The sequence below is a fragment of the Mangifera indica genome, chromosome 19 (assembly GCF_011075055.1).
Source record: "Mangifera indica cultivar Alphonso chromosome 19, CATAS_Mindica_2.1, whole genome shotgun sequence".
In the NCBI taxonomy this organism is placed as follows: domain Eukaryota; kingdom Viridiplantae; phylum Streptophyta; class Magnoliopsida; order Sapindales; family Anacardiaceae; genus Mangifera; species Mangifera indica.
Genome location: NC_058155.1, coordinates 9662157 through 9680635, shown reverse-complemented (window position 1 = coordinate 9680635; position 18479 = coordinate 9662157). Strand labels below are relative to the sequence as shown.

The 18479-nt window shown below is 33.9% G+C and overlaps 2 protein-coding genes across 3 annotated transcripts; one reads left to right on the top strand and one right to left on the bottom strand.

Moving 5' to 3' along the window:
* The first annotated feature begins 249 nt into the window (after positions 1-249).
* LOC123202740 (aspartyl protease AED3) lies at positions 250-1792 on the top strand. Its single transcript, XM_044618829.1, has one exon. It carries the CDS (start codon positions 326-328, stop codon positions 1649-1651), a length of 1326 nt encoding a protein of 441 aa, XP_044474764.1. The 5' UTR covers positions 250-325; the 3' UTR covers positions 1652-1792.
* A 2962-nt stretch (positions 1793-4754) lies between these two features.
* LOC123202742 (rho GTPase-activating protein REN1-like) lies at positions 4755-18195 on the bottom strand. 2 transcript variants are annotated; one of them, XM_044618831.1, is made up of 24 exons: positions 17974-18195; positions 17841-17895; positions 17611-17745; positions 17219-17255; positions 16729-16805; positions 15949-16019; positions 15748-15826; positions 15038-15182; positions 14719-14835; positions 13763-13840; positions 13371-13426; positions 13205-13274; positions 12690-12774; positions 12015-12258; positions 11280-11489; positions 8777-9154; positions 8576-8625; positions 8104-8164; positions 7952-8035; positions 6999-7112; positions 6768-6928; positions 6420-6483; positions 5872-6330; positions 4755-5496 (listed from the first exon to the last, which is right to left on the bottom strand). In XM_044618831.1, exons 2-24 carry the CDS (start codon positions 17868-17870, stop codon positions 5233-5235), a joined length of 3069 nt encoding a protein of 1022 aa, XP_044474766.1. In that variant the 5' UTR covers positions 17871-17895; positions 17974-18195; the 3' UTR covers positions 4755-5232. The 2 variants fall into 2 exon arrangements, with proteins under 2 accessions (XP_044474766.1, XP_044474768.1); XM_044618833.1 differs by having other exon boundaries at positions 8777-9103; positions 17974-18194.
* Between the last annotated feature and the right edge of the window lie 284 nt (positions 18196-18479).

The following is an 18479-nucleotide window of genomic DNA, read 5'->3' as shown; positions in this document are numbered from 1 at the left end:
ATTAGGGTTGGATCAATTTTGTATTTGTTTATCTAATCGAAAGTTTCTACTCGTCTTCTGTTCCCTCCTTTAATAGATTTAGCAGCTCTTCTATCCAATTTGGAGCGTCTTTTTATTTTTTTATTTTCAATCTTCTAAGCCCTGCACAGGAGATAATATATTTTTGTAGCCTAATCTTAACGTGCTTAATGGGCCAGTTCCCATCAATAATTGCAAGGTTATTTTCGTCATATAGTGTTCTCTAATTGCAATATATAACATGTTGTTTCTCAAGTTCCATGCATACACTAACTAACTACACAGTTTTCCCATTAGAGTCCACGCCATGGACTTCACCACTGCCACCGCCACCGCCACTGCACTGCTCTTCTTTTCTCTTCTCATCTCAGCCACCTTAGCACTCGACATCTGCTCCGCCCAATCACACGGCTCAGGCCTTTCCATCATTCCCATCTACGGCAAATGTTCACCATTCGATCCACCCAAACCTGACTCCTGGCTCAACACCGTCATCGACATGGCCTCAAAAGACCCACAACGAGTCAAATATTTGTCAAGCCTAGTGGCCAAAAAGTTCACCAAAGTCCCTATTGCCTCCGGCCAAAATGTGCTTAACATCGGCAACTATGTCGTCCAGGCCAAACTCGGCACCCCGGGTCAACTCATGTTCATGGTTCTAGACACCAGCAATGACGCTGCTTGGGTCCCATGCTCCGGCTGCAGCGGCTGCTCCGCCACAACTTTCACACCCAACACCTCATCTACTTACGCCTCATTGGAGTGCTCAATGGCCCAATGCACTCAAGTTCGTGGGCTCTCCTGCCCCACCACCGGCTCCTCCTCCTGCCTTTTTAATCAATCCTACGGTGGAGATTCCATCTTCTCCGCTACCCTCGTGCAAGATTCTCTAAGTTTAGCCAATGATGTGATTTCAAATTTTGCTTTTGGATGTATCAACGCGGTCTCTGGAGGCTCCATTCCACCACAAGGGTTGTTGGGTCTGGGTCGAGGATCCATGTCACTTTTATCGCAATCTGGGTCACTTTACTCGGGTGTGTTTTCATACTGTTTACCCAGTTTCAAATCTTACTACTTCTCCGGCTCTCTCAAACTCGGACCCACGGGTCAACCCAAGGCAATTCGGACTACCCCACTTTTACGCAATCCACACCGTCCATCACTATACTATGTTAACTTGACCGGAGTCAGCGTGGGCCGGGTTATTGTCCCCATTGCTCAAGAGCTCTTATCCTTTAACCCGAACACTGGAGCCGGGACCATAATCGATTCGGGTACAGTCATAACCCGATTCATTGAACCGATTTACAGTGCAATAAGAGACGAGTTTAGAAAACAAGTGAAGGGTCCGTTTTCAACGCTGGGTGCTTTTGATACATGTTTTGCAGCAACAAACGAAGCTGTTGCGCCGGCTATAACGTTCCATTTCACGGGGCTGGACTTGCGTTTGCCGATGGAGAATAGCTTAATTCATAGCAGTGCTGGTTCACTGGCCTGCTTGGCCATGGCAGCCGCACCGAATAATGTGAACTCGGTGTTGAATATTATCGCTAATTTGCAGCAACAGAATCATAGGATTCTGTTTGATGTGCCCAATTCTCGCTTGGGAATTGCCCGTGAGCTTTGCAACTAGCTAGTTTTAGGATTCTCTCTGTCGGTTTGTGTCATTTTCTCTACGTGTGTTTTTGTAATTTTATTTCATGCAAAATAGGGTTTTTTTTTTTTTTCGAAATAATAATTGAACAGGAGGGAACCCCCTGTTTGGATTGGACAATTCCGAGAACATAAGCTTTATAGCCATAATAATAAATATTTTATAACATATAATACATATTTTATGATACAATATAATATAAAAAAAAAATAATACGTATTATAAGATGTATCAAATTAATATGATACAATAAATATATTATATAATATAATATAATATATATTTTATAATATAATAAATATTATCGATATATATTAATATATCTTTTAAAGAAAATAATATTATAGTAGAAATGTATATATAAATTTTTAAAATTTTTTGAGATATTTATGATATTTTTTAAATCGATAGTTTTTAATTATAATTTGTTATTATTTTATTATTTATTTTTAAAATATATATAAAATATATAATATAAATTTTTTATACACATAATATACTACGGTATCAAATATTTTTAACGGTAACTTTTTGGGTTTATTAAATGAGTTAATTTCTGTTAGAAGGGATCATTCTAGCGATAGGAACAAATTTAACTTGTCTGCACTGGCTGCTGGATTTGTATGCATCTTAATTTAATTTACACATTTCTTTGAAATTCCTGCATAGTCAAGTTGTACATTTTGGATTTTATGTTGGAAATAATAGCAACCGGTAAGTTGGGGGTTGTACTCGGGTGCATATAGAGTGGAGTAGTACTTAGAATGGACTTGATTTGAATAAGAATATGTAGAGCTTGAGTTTGGACTTACCAAGTTGATGGAATCTCAATAGAAATGGATTTTCCTTGAATTTTTAATAATATTAATTTAACCTCTTATAATTTATATATTTATTAATTATATTTTTATATTAATAAGTAAAAATAAAATTTTATATTTCTATTGAGATTTTAAAACACCTGTATGCGTATGCTCATATGTGTGCACGTACATGTGTGTTTGTGTGTGTATATAAGACATCTCTTTTGTAAATATTATCAATACTCCATAGAAATATTTTTCGAAATAAACAACATAACTGTAGACGTTAAGGTTCATAATAGTATCTCTTACACAAAACCTTCATTAGAGATCTTTAAATAAGAGAGTATTTAAGACATCTTTTTTGTAATCAGTACTCTATCGAAATATTTTTCAAAATAAATAACAAACTATAGACGCATGGTCCACAATAGCGGGCCTCGTGTGTCTCATTTGTCTTACTCTCACATTCGCACTTGGAATCAGTGTGACGGATAATGAAATTATTCTAATATAATTTCAATTGTAATTATTACAATTTATCTTATACACAACTTTGTATTTTGTAATTTCCATTGATAGCAAAAAAATAATAATAATAAATGTAATTTTTTGAAAACCTAATTGTTGGCTTTATTCCTTTATCACCATCATGATCTCTCTGTTGTTAACTCGTATTACATTTTTTTTATTGATTTTAAATTATTGTTAACGTTAATAACAATTTTCAATCAATTAAGCCATTAATAACTCAATTAACTAAAGTTATCAGTAACGACAAGATATAATTGACAACAACTACAATCAACCAGATTTGGCAACCCAAGGTTGAAAAACAATGAAATATGGCTGAAATCAATTGAAAATTCAAAAGTTAGCTTAATCCTATGCTTTGATTGGATTTGACAAAAAAAAGTTGGTTGAAACCTTGAGATTCCACCAAGTTTGGAAGAACTAAAAAAAACCCAAACCCGAAGATTTGGCCAAACGAGTAGAATCAACTACCAATTTATAAGGGTGTCAAATACTTGTTTTTTTAGATTAAAAAAGGGTATTTATAATTTTAACTAACTGATACTCATTTTTTAGGCTAAATGAAGTTATTGCCTAGTTAACACTACATTCACACAATATAAAATTATCATTTGTAAATATAAGATATTTAGACTTGACAAAACGGATCAATTATCCGCAATACTCATGGGTAATTTTAAAAAAAGGGGTATCTGTTATATTTTTTTCACCGACACCCATTGAATGACACATTTTGTTGGGGCCCCGATTGTGTTTGCGGGTATCTACGGGCATACCCCACTTTTTATTTCTCCCAATATTTTACACCAAATTTGAATGCATATATACTCATTTTAGGATTCAATAGCTTTTTATTGTCATTTGTCATCCTTCTTTTTCAATTTTTCCAAGATTAGTGCAGGTAGACTCTTGATTTCTCCTCCATAAATTGTGGTAAGCGCGTGATGAGGTTTTATAAATTGAGTCTCTCCTTTAAAGTTGAGTATACCTAAACTAAATTTCACTGGAAATTAGGTTGCCAATATTTCTTTACTTAAAATTTCATTTAATATAATTTCTCTTTCGTGAAATATAAGTTATGATAAGTGTGAAATAAAATTTTTATTAATAAATAATTAAAAATAAAAAAAACCTTAGATTTCATAAGTAATCCGCGGGTTTATTCATACTTACAGGATTGGGTATAAAAATCTACAATATGTAATCATATAAATCGATCCGTTTCAACCTAACTTATATTTGGTCTAACCTAACCATTTGTCAGATCTAAAGATACCTACATACTCCACACCTCTTCATTTTTCATTTCACCACTCTACTGAACTAGTCGCCCTTTCTATGTTTCACTGACCTTTACTTAGCTTACTCCTTTTCAATCAGTCCAAAGCTTTATCTGAAATGGGTGTCAAAAGTTTCCTTAATTGTAGCAGGCTGCTCCACTCATCCTCTCAATCCCCTCAAAGTCGCATGGAAACCTCCCTTTTACTAACCTTAACCAGTAACACATACATTCTCTTCACCCATATGATACAACATGGAAGAGGGTGGATAGTACCAAAAACGCCCAAAAACCACTGATTGTCTACTATCTTTGGGGCCGTGTGTTATGGTCTACAAAAATAATACAACCCATCTATTTAAGACGGGTTATGTTTACACTAGATTATACTAGACTTTCTAAGTTATTCTTGTGATCACAATCTAAGTAGAACTTGATCCAGGTTATTTTTCCCAGCATTAAGTCATTTAACTAAAATTAATTTATTAAATTTGCCCCATATAAAAAGATGCAAATTACTATATAATACAACACTGCTCGGTCTCTAACGAGGAAAACAACAAATAGATATGATTAAAATTAGTCATTTGGCTGATCTGTACATCCCAAACTTTCTCAAGGAAGAATGGGTCTCTGGACTCACACTGAAAATGTTGCAGGTTTTTTTTTCCGATAAACAGTCTCAGCTTCCACGCGCTTTTAACAACATTGAGCATTGTTGATGACATAATTCATCCTGCCTGTGCACAAATAATGAATGAGAAATGTAGAAATCATGGTATCATCTGGAATAAGAACATACGAGAGGGCATGACAGATTGGCCTCCAGGTCCTTGACTTTGTTCACCATCATAGCTCACATGACTTTCAGATCTTCTTCTTTCCAAAGCTTGTTAAGTTGGCCTTCTGATCTTCCGCCCCCATCCACATTCTGGACTGACCGGCTATTTGATTTCCTGAACTTTTCCGGTTTCTGTTCGTTTGTCCATGTTTTGGAGTGATTGGGAATTGTGACCTTCTCTGCCGGCTTCTGATCCTTGAGACTTGTCTGTGTTCTGGGTTTCCGAGCCCCTACTTTTATCTTGACTTCGGGCAGCTTGAGAACCTCGATAATTTTGAAGTTCACATGCTATCTGATTGCGCCGTTCCTTCAGAAAGTTGAGTCTGGTTGTCAACTTTGACAATGATAAAGAACTGGAGTTGCTTCCCTGTGGCACACACACATGATAGAGATATAACACTAGCTACCATATTATAAAAGTGAGGCTACAAGATTAATCCTTCTATTCTTAGATGACATAGAAATCAAAACATTCAATAGGCAATAAGATTTTGAAATTCCATGGAGTCATCCCCTCATCCCAAACAACGAATTATTGGACATCTCTCTCTTTTTTATAATTTTTGACAACAGAATATCAATTAAACTAATATCATAATGATAAGATATGTGCATTCTGTAAGATATGATATGTGAAAGTAATTCATTGACTCGTTGCTCAATAAAAAGTAGCCTGGTGTTTAAATTCTAGTAGAATCAGATCAATGAAACTATTATCATAATAAAGGATAACATAACCTACCTCACCCTTTGAACCAGATTTCTTGGTATTGCTTGAAGCAGGAGGCTTGGTGTTGCTATTATTTGTTGAATCCAGCTGCTGGTTTTGAGATGAATTTTTATTCAGCTTAGAAGTTGAATCCAGATGCTGGTTTTGAGATGAATTTTTATTCGGCTTAGAAGTTGAATCCAGCTGTTGGTTTTGGGATGAATTTTTATTCGGCTTGTAAGTTGAATCCAGCTGTTGGTTTTGGGATGAATTTTTATTCGGCTTGGAAGTTGAATCCAGATGCTGGTTTTGGGATGAATTTTTATTCGGCTTGGAATTTGAATCCAGCTGCTGGTTTTGGGATGAATTTGTATTCGGCTTGGAAGTCGAATCCAGCTGCTGGTTTTGAGATGAATTTTTATTCGGCTTAGAAGTTGATTCCCGCTTCTTCTCATGACTGGTACTTTTCACAGCACCAACCCGACAAATATCCTGGTAAATTATTATTTGATCAAAAAACAAGTATCACGTTTACACTACTACTCAACAATATGATACCTCAAATTCCAGGATAAATTTACCTTGCTTGACCTTTCAGAAACATGAGAAGGAGCAGAAGCTTCAGTGTCCCCTTTTTTGTCCTTCCTGTATCAAAAATATAGATTTATTGAATAACCAGGAAAAAGTAAATATAAAGGAAACAATCTTAGCACAACCCACAAACTAAAAGTTGATCTCCCTTCCACACTTATCAGCTTTGAAGCATAAACTATATTTGTGCAGAGACTGGTGATAAACATTCAAAAGCTCAAATATAAATCTGATATATAAGACTTCAACCTTATAGGACCATCTAAAATTATCAAGAATCATGACAAATGCCTAATAGGAGAAGCAACTAGAGAAGAAAATCTAAGCAAAGAACTTACAACTTTGCTGATGTTTGTTGGAGCTGATTGCCTGAATCACCTGTGGAACCATAGTTTTTTTGAAGTTGTTGATTCAGCTTCACTCCAAGATCATCAAGCTTCTGCTGCAAACTGCCAACTTCTGATTCTGCTCGACCTATTTCTTCAATCTCTACCTTCGTCTTTAGCATGTTTAGATGTTAAAATTTAGATCAAGACCAGTTATAATAGTCAACTTTGAGAAAGACTAACCTTTTCGTCATTTGTTGCAGGACTGGATTTAGAGCCCTTAGATATGTTAAGTACTGATTCTAGAGTTGTTTTCTTCTCTCTCTCATTTTGCAACTGATCAAGTAATCTAGCCACCTGAAAGTACAATTAACACTTAAGGTTGGTTTCTCTCAGTTTCCACTTAAAAGTTCATTAGACAGTTGAATTTCAAAACTACTTATGGGCAACCAATTTCCTAAATAACATAAAGAAGCAACTATATACAATAAGTTTCATTTTGAAAATATTAAGGAAAAGAAACATAGATGACTTTTATTTCTTATGCAACTACACATATAAAAGCTTCAGTGCATCATATGGTAGTTCTATATCCAGGAATCTTTTCCTGCAATGACAACCTTAATGTGTGCTACCTCTAACATTCAACCCACAACTATCAATGGGGTGAAAATAGCATATTCCCATGCGCAATAATGAAATGGTAAACACAAAAATCAATCAAGGTTTCATTCTCTGGCTATGTCTTTTTATCATTATAAAACAAAATTGAGTGAAGGGATCTCTATGACATGTCTTACAAGAGAAAAATAAGAAAGAAACTATGTGGAAAGAAAGTAATGGAGTCATAGGAATCATTAATGCTGATCTTTCAGTTCTCACTAAAACAATACTATCAAGTCATTCTCTTACTTTACAAACCGAGGAACTTCTGAGGGTCTTCATGTTAAGTTTCTCTTTGAAAACAGAACAATGACATATTAGTGGAATTGATGCAAAATTTATGACAGCAACTAAAAACCAAATGGATATGGGAGGGAAAAGCAAGGCATTAGAAGACCTTTGAACAACATACTTAAGCCAAAAAATCACAGCATGCACCTTTACTATTCTAGACCATATAAGCATCCTGGCATGAAATGAGAGGAAGAAATAGAGAAACCATAAAATAGTTTATTATTCAAAATGAAACATACATCTTTCTCAAGAGCTAGACGGCGTTCATGTATGGCCTTCTTCCGTCTTTCCAAACCAGCTAGGAGAATCTCATTTCCTTTTACCTGCAAAAACAAAATTAAAAACAGATCCATAAATAATACCTCATAAATGACATATTTAAAGTCTGTACCTCATCTGCAATTCTTTTTTGCAACTCAGATTTAGTAGCCTCAAGCCTCTGGATCTCAGCCCTACAAATGGTTCAAAAGATTACATGCATAGATCAGGTTAAAAAAAAATTTGGCGTCACTACCGGAAAAAGTTTTGAATAAATTTTTAAATGTTCTATTTCTATCAGTTGGGAATTGTATTTGCATCCTAAACTTGGAAGGTTAGTTGTCACTTCCAGCACAAGTACAGAACTATACACAGAAAACAACTCTACATCATACAACCACAGTTTGTATTAAGAATTATGGGTTTGTCCCCTTTTGATTCAAGTTCAAAAATCATTTGAAATGTTAAAAAAAAGAACTTCATTGGTGGAGATAATTCCAAGTTTGTAATTGATGAAACTAAACAAGATCCAAGAACAACAAAAGTGTCAATGAGGTAGAAATACATAAAGCAACTATTTCACAGAACATAGATGCATCACTTACTCATCTTCAATGATTGAGTCATCGGATTTCATGGAACGGTTCTTCTTTACCTGAACTCATTGGGGGAAAAAAATGGTTCTGAGTAAAAAGTAAAACTCATGGAAATTCTTAGGTCACTTTGTGCTGGAGCTAAAATTAATCTAATGGGAAACATTATCCCAAAATCAGAAACCGATGTCATAAATTCACAATTATACTCACAGCAGTTTGTCCACAAACAGTGGCACTACTGGCATCAGGCTCAGGTCCATTTGGTATGCTCATAGATTTCTGCATGCATGAGATCGGATTATGACTGCTTATATTATGCTCTGAACTTGTTCCTTTAGATACATTTTCTACTTGTTTAGCAGGTTCATTAGCCTGTGTTGTCAAATTAGTTTCACCCTGATTTAGAATAGTCTCACTCCTCTTTACGTCTTCCTGTTGAGGCATTGAAATCTGCTGTGTACTTGATGATGCCTTCTGACTGACTTTAAGATTATCACTACTCTCAGGAGACTCGGAGCCTGAGCTCGAATCTTGCATCTGCAAAGCAGTAGGATCAGGACGCTTAGAACCGAAGCTGAAATCCTGCATCTATAAGGAAGTACTATAAGAATGGTACCTTTTTGTTTATTATAAAAAGAAACCAGTCATAATTGGGAACGAAAACAATGTTGTGCGTATGAACCATAATATACGGTAATACACACATTTGAGATGACTGCATCTATTAGGAAGTAATATAAAAATGGTGCTTTTTTGTTGATTATAAAAAGAAACAAGTCATAACTGGAAAAGAAAACATGGAGTGCATATGAACCATAATACATGGTAAAACATATATATTTGAGATACAATTTAAGAATAGACAAAATTGGATGAGAAAGTCTGCAGCTGTTGAGATTCTTACACACTTTAGTTCCTATTTAATAGGCTAGAATCCTAGAAGTTATAGGAATTACAAATTATATTTTAAAGAGTAATACTGCACTTACAAAGATTCTATACAAAGATTTTCTAATAGAGTTTATATTAATTTATCTATACAAAGTCATTTATACAAATATTTAAAGAGTAATACCAAGTGATGATATATCATTCACTATCATGTAATGTGCAGTTATTAACCTTATTTTCTATATTAACCATCAAATCATACTTTGATACGTCACTTTGTATAAAAAAATTTAAATAGATTTTCTGTTAGTGCATTATTATTTGTATTTAAAATTAAAACAGATTTAGGTTAGTTCCTAGTTTTTCTCCTAATTTATCTTTGTGTAATATACTGCCCAACCTATTAATAGGATGTAACTCATTGAGGGAAATATCAAATATATTTCAGTTCTGACTTCAGTAACCATACAGATTTGAGGTTACAGATGAATTCATGAATGAAGTTAAGGAAGAAAATCCTGTAGTTCCAATGGCTTAGTACCACTGCCTTGGGGCACCGCTGCATGATTTGCACTATTGCATCTCTAGGGAGGGCAGAAAATACCTTCAGTAAAAAGAAATGTGAATATAAAAATTTGAAAGGAAAGGAGTATGATGAGGAGGCTTTACAAAGGAAGATTTATATCTTAAGGGATGAATTGGAGTGCATATAGTTTTTTACCTTAAGACCATATATATCTGAGACCTGTGGATAGGGAGGAGAAGATAGACAAAGGAGAAAAGCAACAAAGGAAGATTTACATCTTAAGTGATGAATTATGGTATACATAAAAAAGTAAAGGCCTAGAAATGAATTTAAAGCCCAAGAATACCAGGGTACTAAATATATTATTTTGTCCAGTCAAATCTGAACAAAAGCAACACCAATATAGACCTATCATGCTTAGGAAGCAAGAAGATGAGAAATAAGAAACATATTAACAACCAAGATGAATATTTAACTGAATTATATATTGATGATATAAAGGATGGGGGGAAAATAACATTTAATGGTAAAAGAAATGAGAAGCGCCAAAAGCAATGAATGAGAAGAATGGAGACTGCAAAAGGATATTCTTAAGGGAGCGTTTGGTTTGGGTAATGTTTTATTATCAAAATAGAAAGATTACCTTGAAGATAGATTACTTAGAAAATTACTGGGTATAAATGATTACTATGTTTGATAAAATTTGATAGATATAAATAATTATTGTGTTTGGTTACAGGTAATAAAAGATTACTAGTAAATTATTTTACTTAAATGTCCTTGAATATAATTATTTTTAAATATTTTTTATATTATTTGTCATATTAATTAAAAATAAATTTATTTTTATCTCAAAAAATTAATAAATAATAATATAATTATAATAAAATCAAGATTACCTCGATAATCTTTAAATACCTAAGGTGAAGGTGGTAATCAGATTACCACCTATATTACCTGCCACGTCAGCATTGGTAATAGAAGATTACTATAATATTTTATTACTGACAAACCAAACAAGGGAATAAAAGATAAATTACTAAGGTAATCTTAAAAAACCCGAACCAAACGCCCCCTAAGGGCTGTGGAAACAGTCAAAATAATATCCATAACTCCCAATTGATAAACTCCAACTATAATATCACAATGATGAACAAAGAAATCAAAGCCATCTATCAAACCACCTGAGGAAATGATGATTAATCACCCTGGGTAACAAAAATCAGTCTGGCATAATGTATATGGAAGGCTTCACTATTCTAGGATTTTAATATCATGTTTACAAGTAAAAGATACCTTATAGTCATCCTGATCACTGTTTGAAGAAGGGCCACAACTCTCACTGCGTGGTCCACTTGATGCATTTTCAAGATCATCATCTGTACTTGCATCAGAGTCATGGGTATCATCGTCTTCATTATCTTCATAGGACCCATCATCATCAGAAGCCTCCTCAGTTTCACTTTCGCTTTCTTCTGAGTACAATCCAGGTGACAAAGAACCTTCCTGCAAACACAATGCTAATTAATATAACGAAGCTCAAAATTATAGTGTAAAAGGAAACTAAAAGAAAAACTATGAGAATATGAAAAACAATATTTCTAAATGTTAACAGTTTTTCTTTTTCATGAATCTTCTTTTATATAACAGTATTATTTAAGTAAATATAAATTCATTAAACCTACACTTCATTAATTGCACTAAAATTTCCCATATCATTCAATGTTTTTTCTGATTTCATTGAGCCTGTATTTTTATTTTACTAATCTGAAAAAGAAAAGAAAAAACAGCCTTGCATTTCTTGTTCCCTTTGGGAAGGAAATATCAGACTATAGTAGCAAGGCAAAAAGTAACTCATGCACGGTTGATCATTTCAAAGAGAAATATCAAAGACTAGGAACATCAAAGGAGCTCTCATATGTACTTATGATGACACTATATTACAACAAAGACAAATTCAACATGTTGATTTCTAAAGTGTATGTGGTACCTATATAAAAACTAAACAAATAAGTAGTAGTTACGACTTACACCAAATATATTATCATACTCTTCCAATAATGTTATGACAATGGCTTGAGCATGATTGGCTGCAGCAGCTGCTTGCAGAAGTTGAACAGAGCTATCAACACCCACATCAAAATCAGTTTCTATCTCACAATCACCAGCTAGAAGGGGACGAAGAAGTAAGGGTGCCATGCAAGCCGCAACAGCAGAAGTGCTCATTCGATTTACATTTTTGTTAGAAGCAACAGTTTGCATCATTGTAAGTATTCTGAACAAGGGAAGAATTAACAGAATGAAAAATGGAGAAATGTGACTTAGTGCCAAATCAAAACACGATACAGAAAATATGGAAAAGAAAAGGAAATTATTATTCAAATTGATTACTCAAAAGGAAATAGGTTCTTAAATTGGTCAATGATTTCACTCGTAATCATTGGCATTTAAACAACATCTTGTAAATAATCAGATAGAAATAATAAAGTTACTATTGCAACAGTTTTGCATTAGTCAACAATTTCTGCAGCTTTAAATAATCTGCTTCTTATGTTTTCTTTCAAGAAATAATGATTTGTAACTGAATAAATAAGAACAGAAAAGACCCGAACAGAACATGCTTTCCTAGCTCCACCACAACTTGAAGTGAAAGTAATAACAGAGAAAAAGAGACCATAAGCTTAAAAAAATCAATGAGTTCACAACCTCTGCAGTAAGCGACGATTTGGCTCAGGGAATGTTTCACATATTGCAGTACGTATAGCATTGATTCCACTGCCACGATCAGTTCCTAATCATTGTAAATAACTAGTAAAAGATCCAATATAGAGAAGTAAAACAAAATGCTGAATAATATTTTCTTAAGAAGCCTACTAATAGTGTATTGAAAACCTAAGCTGGTGTATCATAAAGAGTAACACAAATTTCCAAAACAGATTGCTTAAAAAATTAATCCTGCATTCAGTCTCATATAAAGATTAGCAGAGACAAAACTTAAGCTGGTAGATGAGTACTTGTTTCCTGGACCAAACCATGCAGTTCAGAGTCAGCACTGTCTGTGGATAAAGGCTCTATATGTAAAGTAATTTGCAGAAAATAATGAGATACTACTCCATAAGGCACTCTTCACATTATTAATATCTATTATATGATACATATTAACTAAAAACTGAGAATAAAAAGATGAAGATAATAAGAACAAAAATTAATAGCAAACTTACGACGTGCTTCCAGAAGAGCTTTGCAGCAAGATGCAGGTACTGGATAGGAGGGCAACTCCCGTATAAAATACTGGTAATTAAATCAAAGGCAATAAATAACAAAGTACTATATGCCACAATCAACACAAGATCAAAAAAAATATATTGTTGTGACTACAATGGATACCTTGACACAATCAGCAACAATATGTGCATCTTCCTCAGAAGAAAATTCAGTTTTTCCTGAATCAACAAACATAACCCAGAAACTTTCAGAATATAGAGGAATGCTCTGAACAGAAAATTTTCTGATCCAATGACCCAATAGTTTTGAATTCTTTGTTTACACAACCAAACAAGCAATGGGGGTGACAGCATAAAAACCATATCATAACTCAGTTTTCAAAAAAATTTCTTTGAGTCTATAATTACTTTGGAATTCGTAAAAGACGCAACTAAATTCAAATACCAGCATACCAAAATACAAAATTTTGAAACTTGACAAAAGGACACTACCAAGGATATTAAGAGAGACAGAATATTGAAGAACTAGTCAAAGAACAGTGTGTCTGAACAAACCCTGCTCAAATTCTCGAATTCTGCGTTCAACATCATCAACATCTGCAGCTTGTCTCAGGATTCCTTCTACTTTGACACCTGTTAAAGTAACCTTTCAAATCATCTGATTTATATATGTATAATAAAGAAAACAAATGAAACCACTATTATGAAAAAGAATATAGTCTTGTTGTTGATTTTATTATGACATCAACCCAAGCATAAACCTTTAACATAGCAAAAGTATGGCCTTTTTCCTCCACAACAAATTTCAGATCTAGAACAAAGTAAAACAAAAGTTTGAAAGTTGGACTGATGAAGACAATTTTCCTCAGAGTTTTCATCAATTGAAAAGACCAGAGTCTTGTTGCTGACTATTTGATCATCCCAAACATAGCCCTTTAGCAACAACTTTCAGAAATTCATCTAGTCCACCTCAAATCACAGATCAGCCTCTGAATTAACCTTCCAAGTGAATGTAAAGGGAATTATAACCAGTTTCCCTCAAGATCACAGTTATAACAGGTCAATGAAGTGTACAATAACTGAGGGTTCAACATCCAAAGCTTAAACTTCTGAAAATCCAAGAAAAAAAGTTAAATATCAACATTCTCAGCAATTGACCTGCAATGTTAACAAATTGAAGAAAAACTCAGGTGATTTTACTCTCTTCTCATCATGGTTTCCTACTCTATAAAGGAAAGAAGGAAGATAGTGTCACTTTACAGTCATTGATCCATTATAATATTATAGCTTATAAACAATGGTGTGAACCAAATTGAACCAAGGGAAGTCTAATGATGCTCCCACTGTCTCTCAAGCACAAAATAAAAGTATCCACTGAAAAAAACAAGGAAAAATATTTTGATAATTACCAGTAGATAGAATATGCATCAGAAATTATCAAGTTCACTTAGTTGCTAAAATACCACCAAATTACAGCACAGGAAAAAATGAAAAAAAAAAAAAAAACTCACCATGCTCCTCAATAAACCTAAGGGCTTTTTCCAAAAAAGATGGAGTTCCATCAACATCTTCCAAAGCAAGTAAAATTGGTCGACCAATGACTCTTAATTTCACAGGTTTATTGTTTGCTACAAAGAAATACATTACATGAAAATCAACATCTGAAGGATGGGAGAAAAGAACCAGAAAGAAAGTAAACCAAATTCAAACCATTATATGAAGGACATGACATTGAAGAACTCATGTTAGTCATGAGCAACAGCAAAAGTTAAAACGGTGTACAATGGCAAAATATGACAACAATGTAAATATGATATAAGAGTAGCATACACTGTTCTATCGAGCCATTAGGTGTCTCAGCCTGATCATTGTTGCAGATGCCATTTTGCCCCATTACTGAAGCAGTACTTGGAGCTTGTGCCAAAGCATTCTCAAGTGCAGTCTTCCACTCGTACAAATCGTCTAAAGTTTCAGCCTTTAAAACGAATAAAAATGAACATGTTTCATTAGAAGATAGCAAAGGTTGAAACCAAGACCAGAAAACCCTTTGTTGTTTCTAATTTTTGCCTAAAAATTTTCAAATTTGTCAATTTTTTTACAAATCTCTTAATGTTTTATGCACAAAAAGATACTATCGGAGCTTTCCAAGTTGCTGAATGCACAATTAATGCTTGTACATCTTCATTCCTTGTTTTCTCCCAGATGCCTGCATTTCTTTCTTTAGGTACCAACTTTGTGGGGCCAAGAACATTAAGTCCCAATGTCATTAAAGCTTACTGAACCCAATTGCTCTTAATTACCTATTAAGAAAATTCCTGTTGATGTTTTCAACTGGAGTTTTCCTAATTCTTTTTGGTGACAAATATGTTTTATATGAAGAAAACTTCAAAAATTGCCATTAAGACATTAATAGTTTGACAACCCACATGAAGCAATAAAGATTAATAGAATTTATCTAAAAGAGTGATTCCAAATGAAAAGGCAAAGAGATTTAAGAGAAAAGGAATATATATTAACTGAAAATAATGGTAAGGAAAAACCTTAAGCGTGAAGGCTCGTCCATCACGACCATCAGGAAAGAGTACTGTCAATAGTTTTTTTTCTGCTTTGACAACCACACTACAAATTGTCCAAACCAAGTGCTACGGGGTTATTAAGCTGCTCTAACTTCCTAGCAGTAACAACTGTAAGAAGAAAGCCAGAATAAGAAATTAACATCTATTTTGAAAAAGCATGCCAACCTGCCTGAATTGTTGAGGTCAATACCACCAAGGGTCAAATTCACTTCACTCCCCTTTTGAGGAACAACACTCTGAAAAGTAAAATAATAGGACATCAAAGAGTCAAATTCTTAATAAAGCAACAAGCATGGGTGCAAAAGAAAAAAAAAAGAAGGTAAAATCATATAATGAAAACAATTATCATAATTCACTGAGTGTACAAAACAAATAAACTATCCATACAACTAATTCTTACCAATTGATGTAGCACTACTATGTAATTGTCAAAGTCTTAGCATTGCTTATTTATTTAATTTATTCTACATCAGTTTATATAAATTAATTTGCATATGCAATATTATTTTTAACCTGCAAACAGTGACAATCCATAGAGATTCTGCTACTTTTCCTCATCCCTAAACACTTCAAGTTCTTTTTAAAAAAATAGTTAATAGAGCCCAATGCACAGCTGCCTTTCTTCCCAAGCCATCAAAATTGTGTTGAACTGAATTATAAATTCACAGGAAATACTGAATGAATTGTTTTTCCTTCATTCTAATACAAATTTGTGCAAGAAAAACCCAAACAAGGTTCAGAACTTGATTTAAATAATTAGTCAAGTGGCTTTTTTCAATCACAGTGTAAAAATTAACTGCTAAAACATCAAAAGGACAACCCCTGCCATTACATAGCAACTACCACAGGATATTACCAATTGTCATCTTTCAGCTATATATCCAATACTCAAGACAAAAAATGCATGTATGCAAAGACATTATTTATTAAAACGCAGGTACTTACTGGATCACTTCTGAAGAAAACCAGAGAAGTATGTGTTAAAATAAACCACCTCTTCTTCCAGGATGTCCATCCAATTCCTATAATAAAAAATTTCGTTTCAACCGATGAAATGTTAAATGAAGCCCTTGAAATGTTAATATCTGTGCCACATATTCAGATAATGATGGCACTCACCCTAGAAAAGGAATTTCCAATTAATATAATAACATATATAGGATTAACTGCATTGTTCAATTACATAAAACAAAATATTTCTTTTTTTCTTTTTTCTTTTTTTTTCCCCTCTTAAACAGTTAAAATTGTCTTTCTTATTAATAACAAACTATTTACTTTCGAGCAAACATTTGGTACTAGAAAAGTAGCAACTATTCTGAGATAACAAATCAGTGTCACACAATCAAACAGGTTGATCAAAACAACACCTATGGGATCAATGATTTTGCCTATTTTCCATTCTTACATTTACAAATAAAAGACATAAAACACATACCTTTGGATTGTATAAACAGTGGTCCACTCTTGAAAACCTACAAGAAAATATTTTAAGTTGGAATATGTGTCTTTCACAATATTTGATATATCAAAAGCTCTGAAAACAAGAAAGTAATAGCAAATTTTAACAATGGACTTGATTAACAAGCAATTCTAGGAAAATGATGGAAGTAATTCACCCTTGTTAACCCAATTCATCTGTTAGTAGGGTAGGCATAGAAATAGACACGTAATGAATGAAATTAGAAGGCCAAAATGTATGATAGACCACAATGATGATTTGATCAAGTACTCAGGAGACAATAATATTTTCATCAGTTTTCTATATTTCAGCTATCGTCATATTGTAAACCAAATTATATTCATAAACAAAAGAAATATGATAATTACCCCATTGTCGGGACGAGAAAGAGGATCAACCGCACCAGGTGGCGGACCAGGTGGTTGGCCTGGTGAAGGTCCAGCTCCAGGCGGAGCAGGATCCGGGTCTGGGACCCGCACTGGAGCGGGTGGACCTACATTTGCCTAAAATGAAAATTACACAAACTGTTACAATTACAATGACTTTCAAATTTAAACATTCACATTCCTGAAATTAATAAACAAAAAAACAACCGTACCTGAGACGAATCAGAGCCTTTCGTAGTCATCTTCTGATCCCAAGATCAATGACCTCTGTACAATACACATTGATCAAAGAAACTGACAATGCTGACAAACATATGATAAATTTAACCTGCAGGTGAAGAATACCTTGAATTGGAAATTTCAAAAGCTGAAAGCAAAAACTGCAGAAGATGAAAACGTTTTGGTTTTGTAAGATAAAAGAGGAGGAAGCGTAAAGGTTAAACAGAAAGAAATTTTTTTATTAATTTTTAAATTCTTTTTCCTTCTTCCCTCATTTTCTTGTGTTGCGCAGAAATCTTTGCACACAACGGAAACCCGCTGGTCAAGCGAAAAAGGTCCAAATAGAGCGGGGCCTTCTATTATGCTGCAACCGTACACGCCATCCGTGATTTTAGTTGGAGGGAAAACTTAGAAAATTTGGGCATTTCCGGTATTTTCAGTTAATGTCACAACCTGGGTCACTATAACACGTGTCTGTCATCTGTCGGTGTATCAAGTGAGATCCGATTCTTTGATCCTAACTAAACTATTCACGTTTTTCACGTGGGACCCAATTCAATGGGAATTACCTTAATATAAAAAGGCCGGAGCCTAATTCCAGCCCAGGTTAACAAAATAGCAAAGGTTTAACC

What these genes read in the sequence shown, in the direction of transcription:
- LOC123202740 (XM_044618829.1), top strand. Translation starts at nt 326, where the DNA reads ATGGACTTCACCACTGCCACCGCCACCGCCACTGCACTGCTCTTCTTT.
- LOC123202742 (XM_044618831.1), bottom strand. Translation starts at nt 17,870, where the DNA reads ATGACTACGAAAGGCTCTGATTCGTCTCAG. An exon ending in TTTCTCGTCCCGACAATGGG is followed by an intron (nt 17,256 to 17,610) that starts GTAATTATCATA and finishes ATTTTCTTGTAG; the next exon opens with GTTTTCAAGAGTGGACCACT. An exon ending in TAGGTTTATTGAGGAGCATG is followed by an intron (nt 13,841 to 14,718) that starts GTGAGTTTTTTT and finishes TTACTTTAACAG; the next exon opens with GTGTCAAAGTAGAAGGAATC.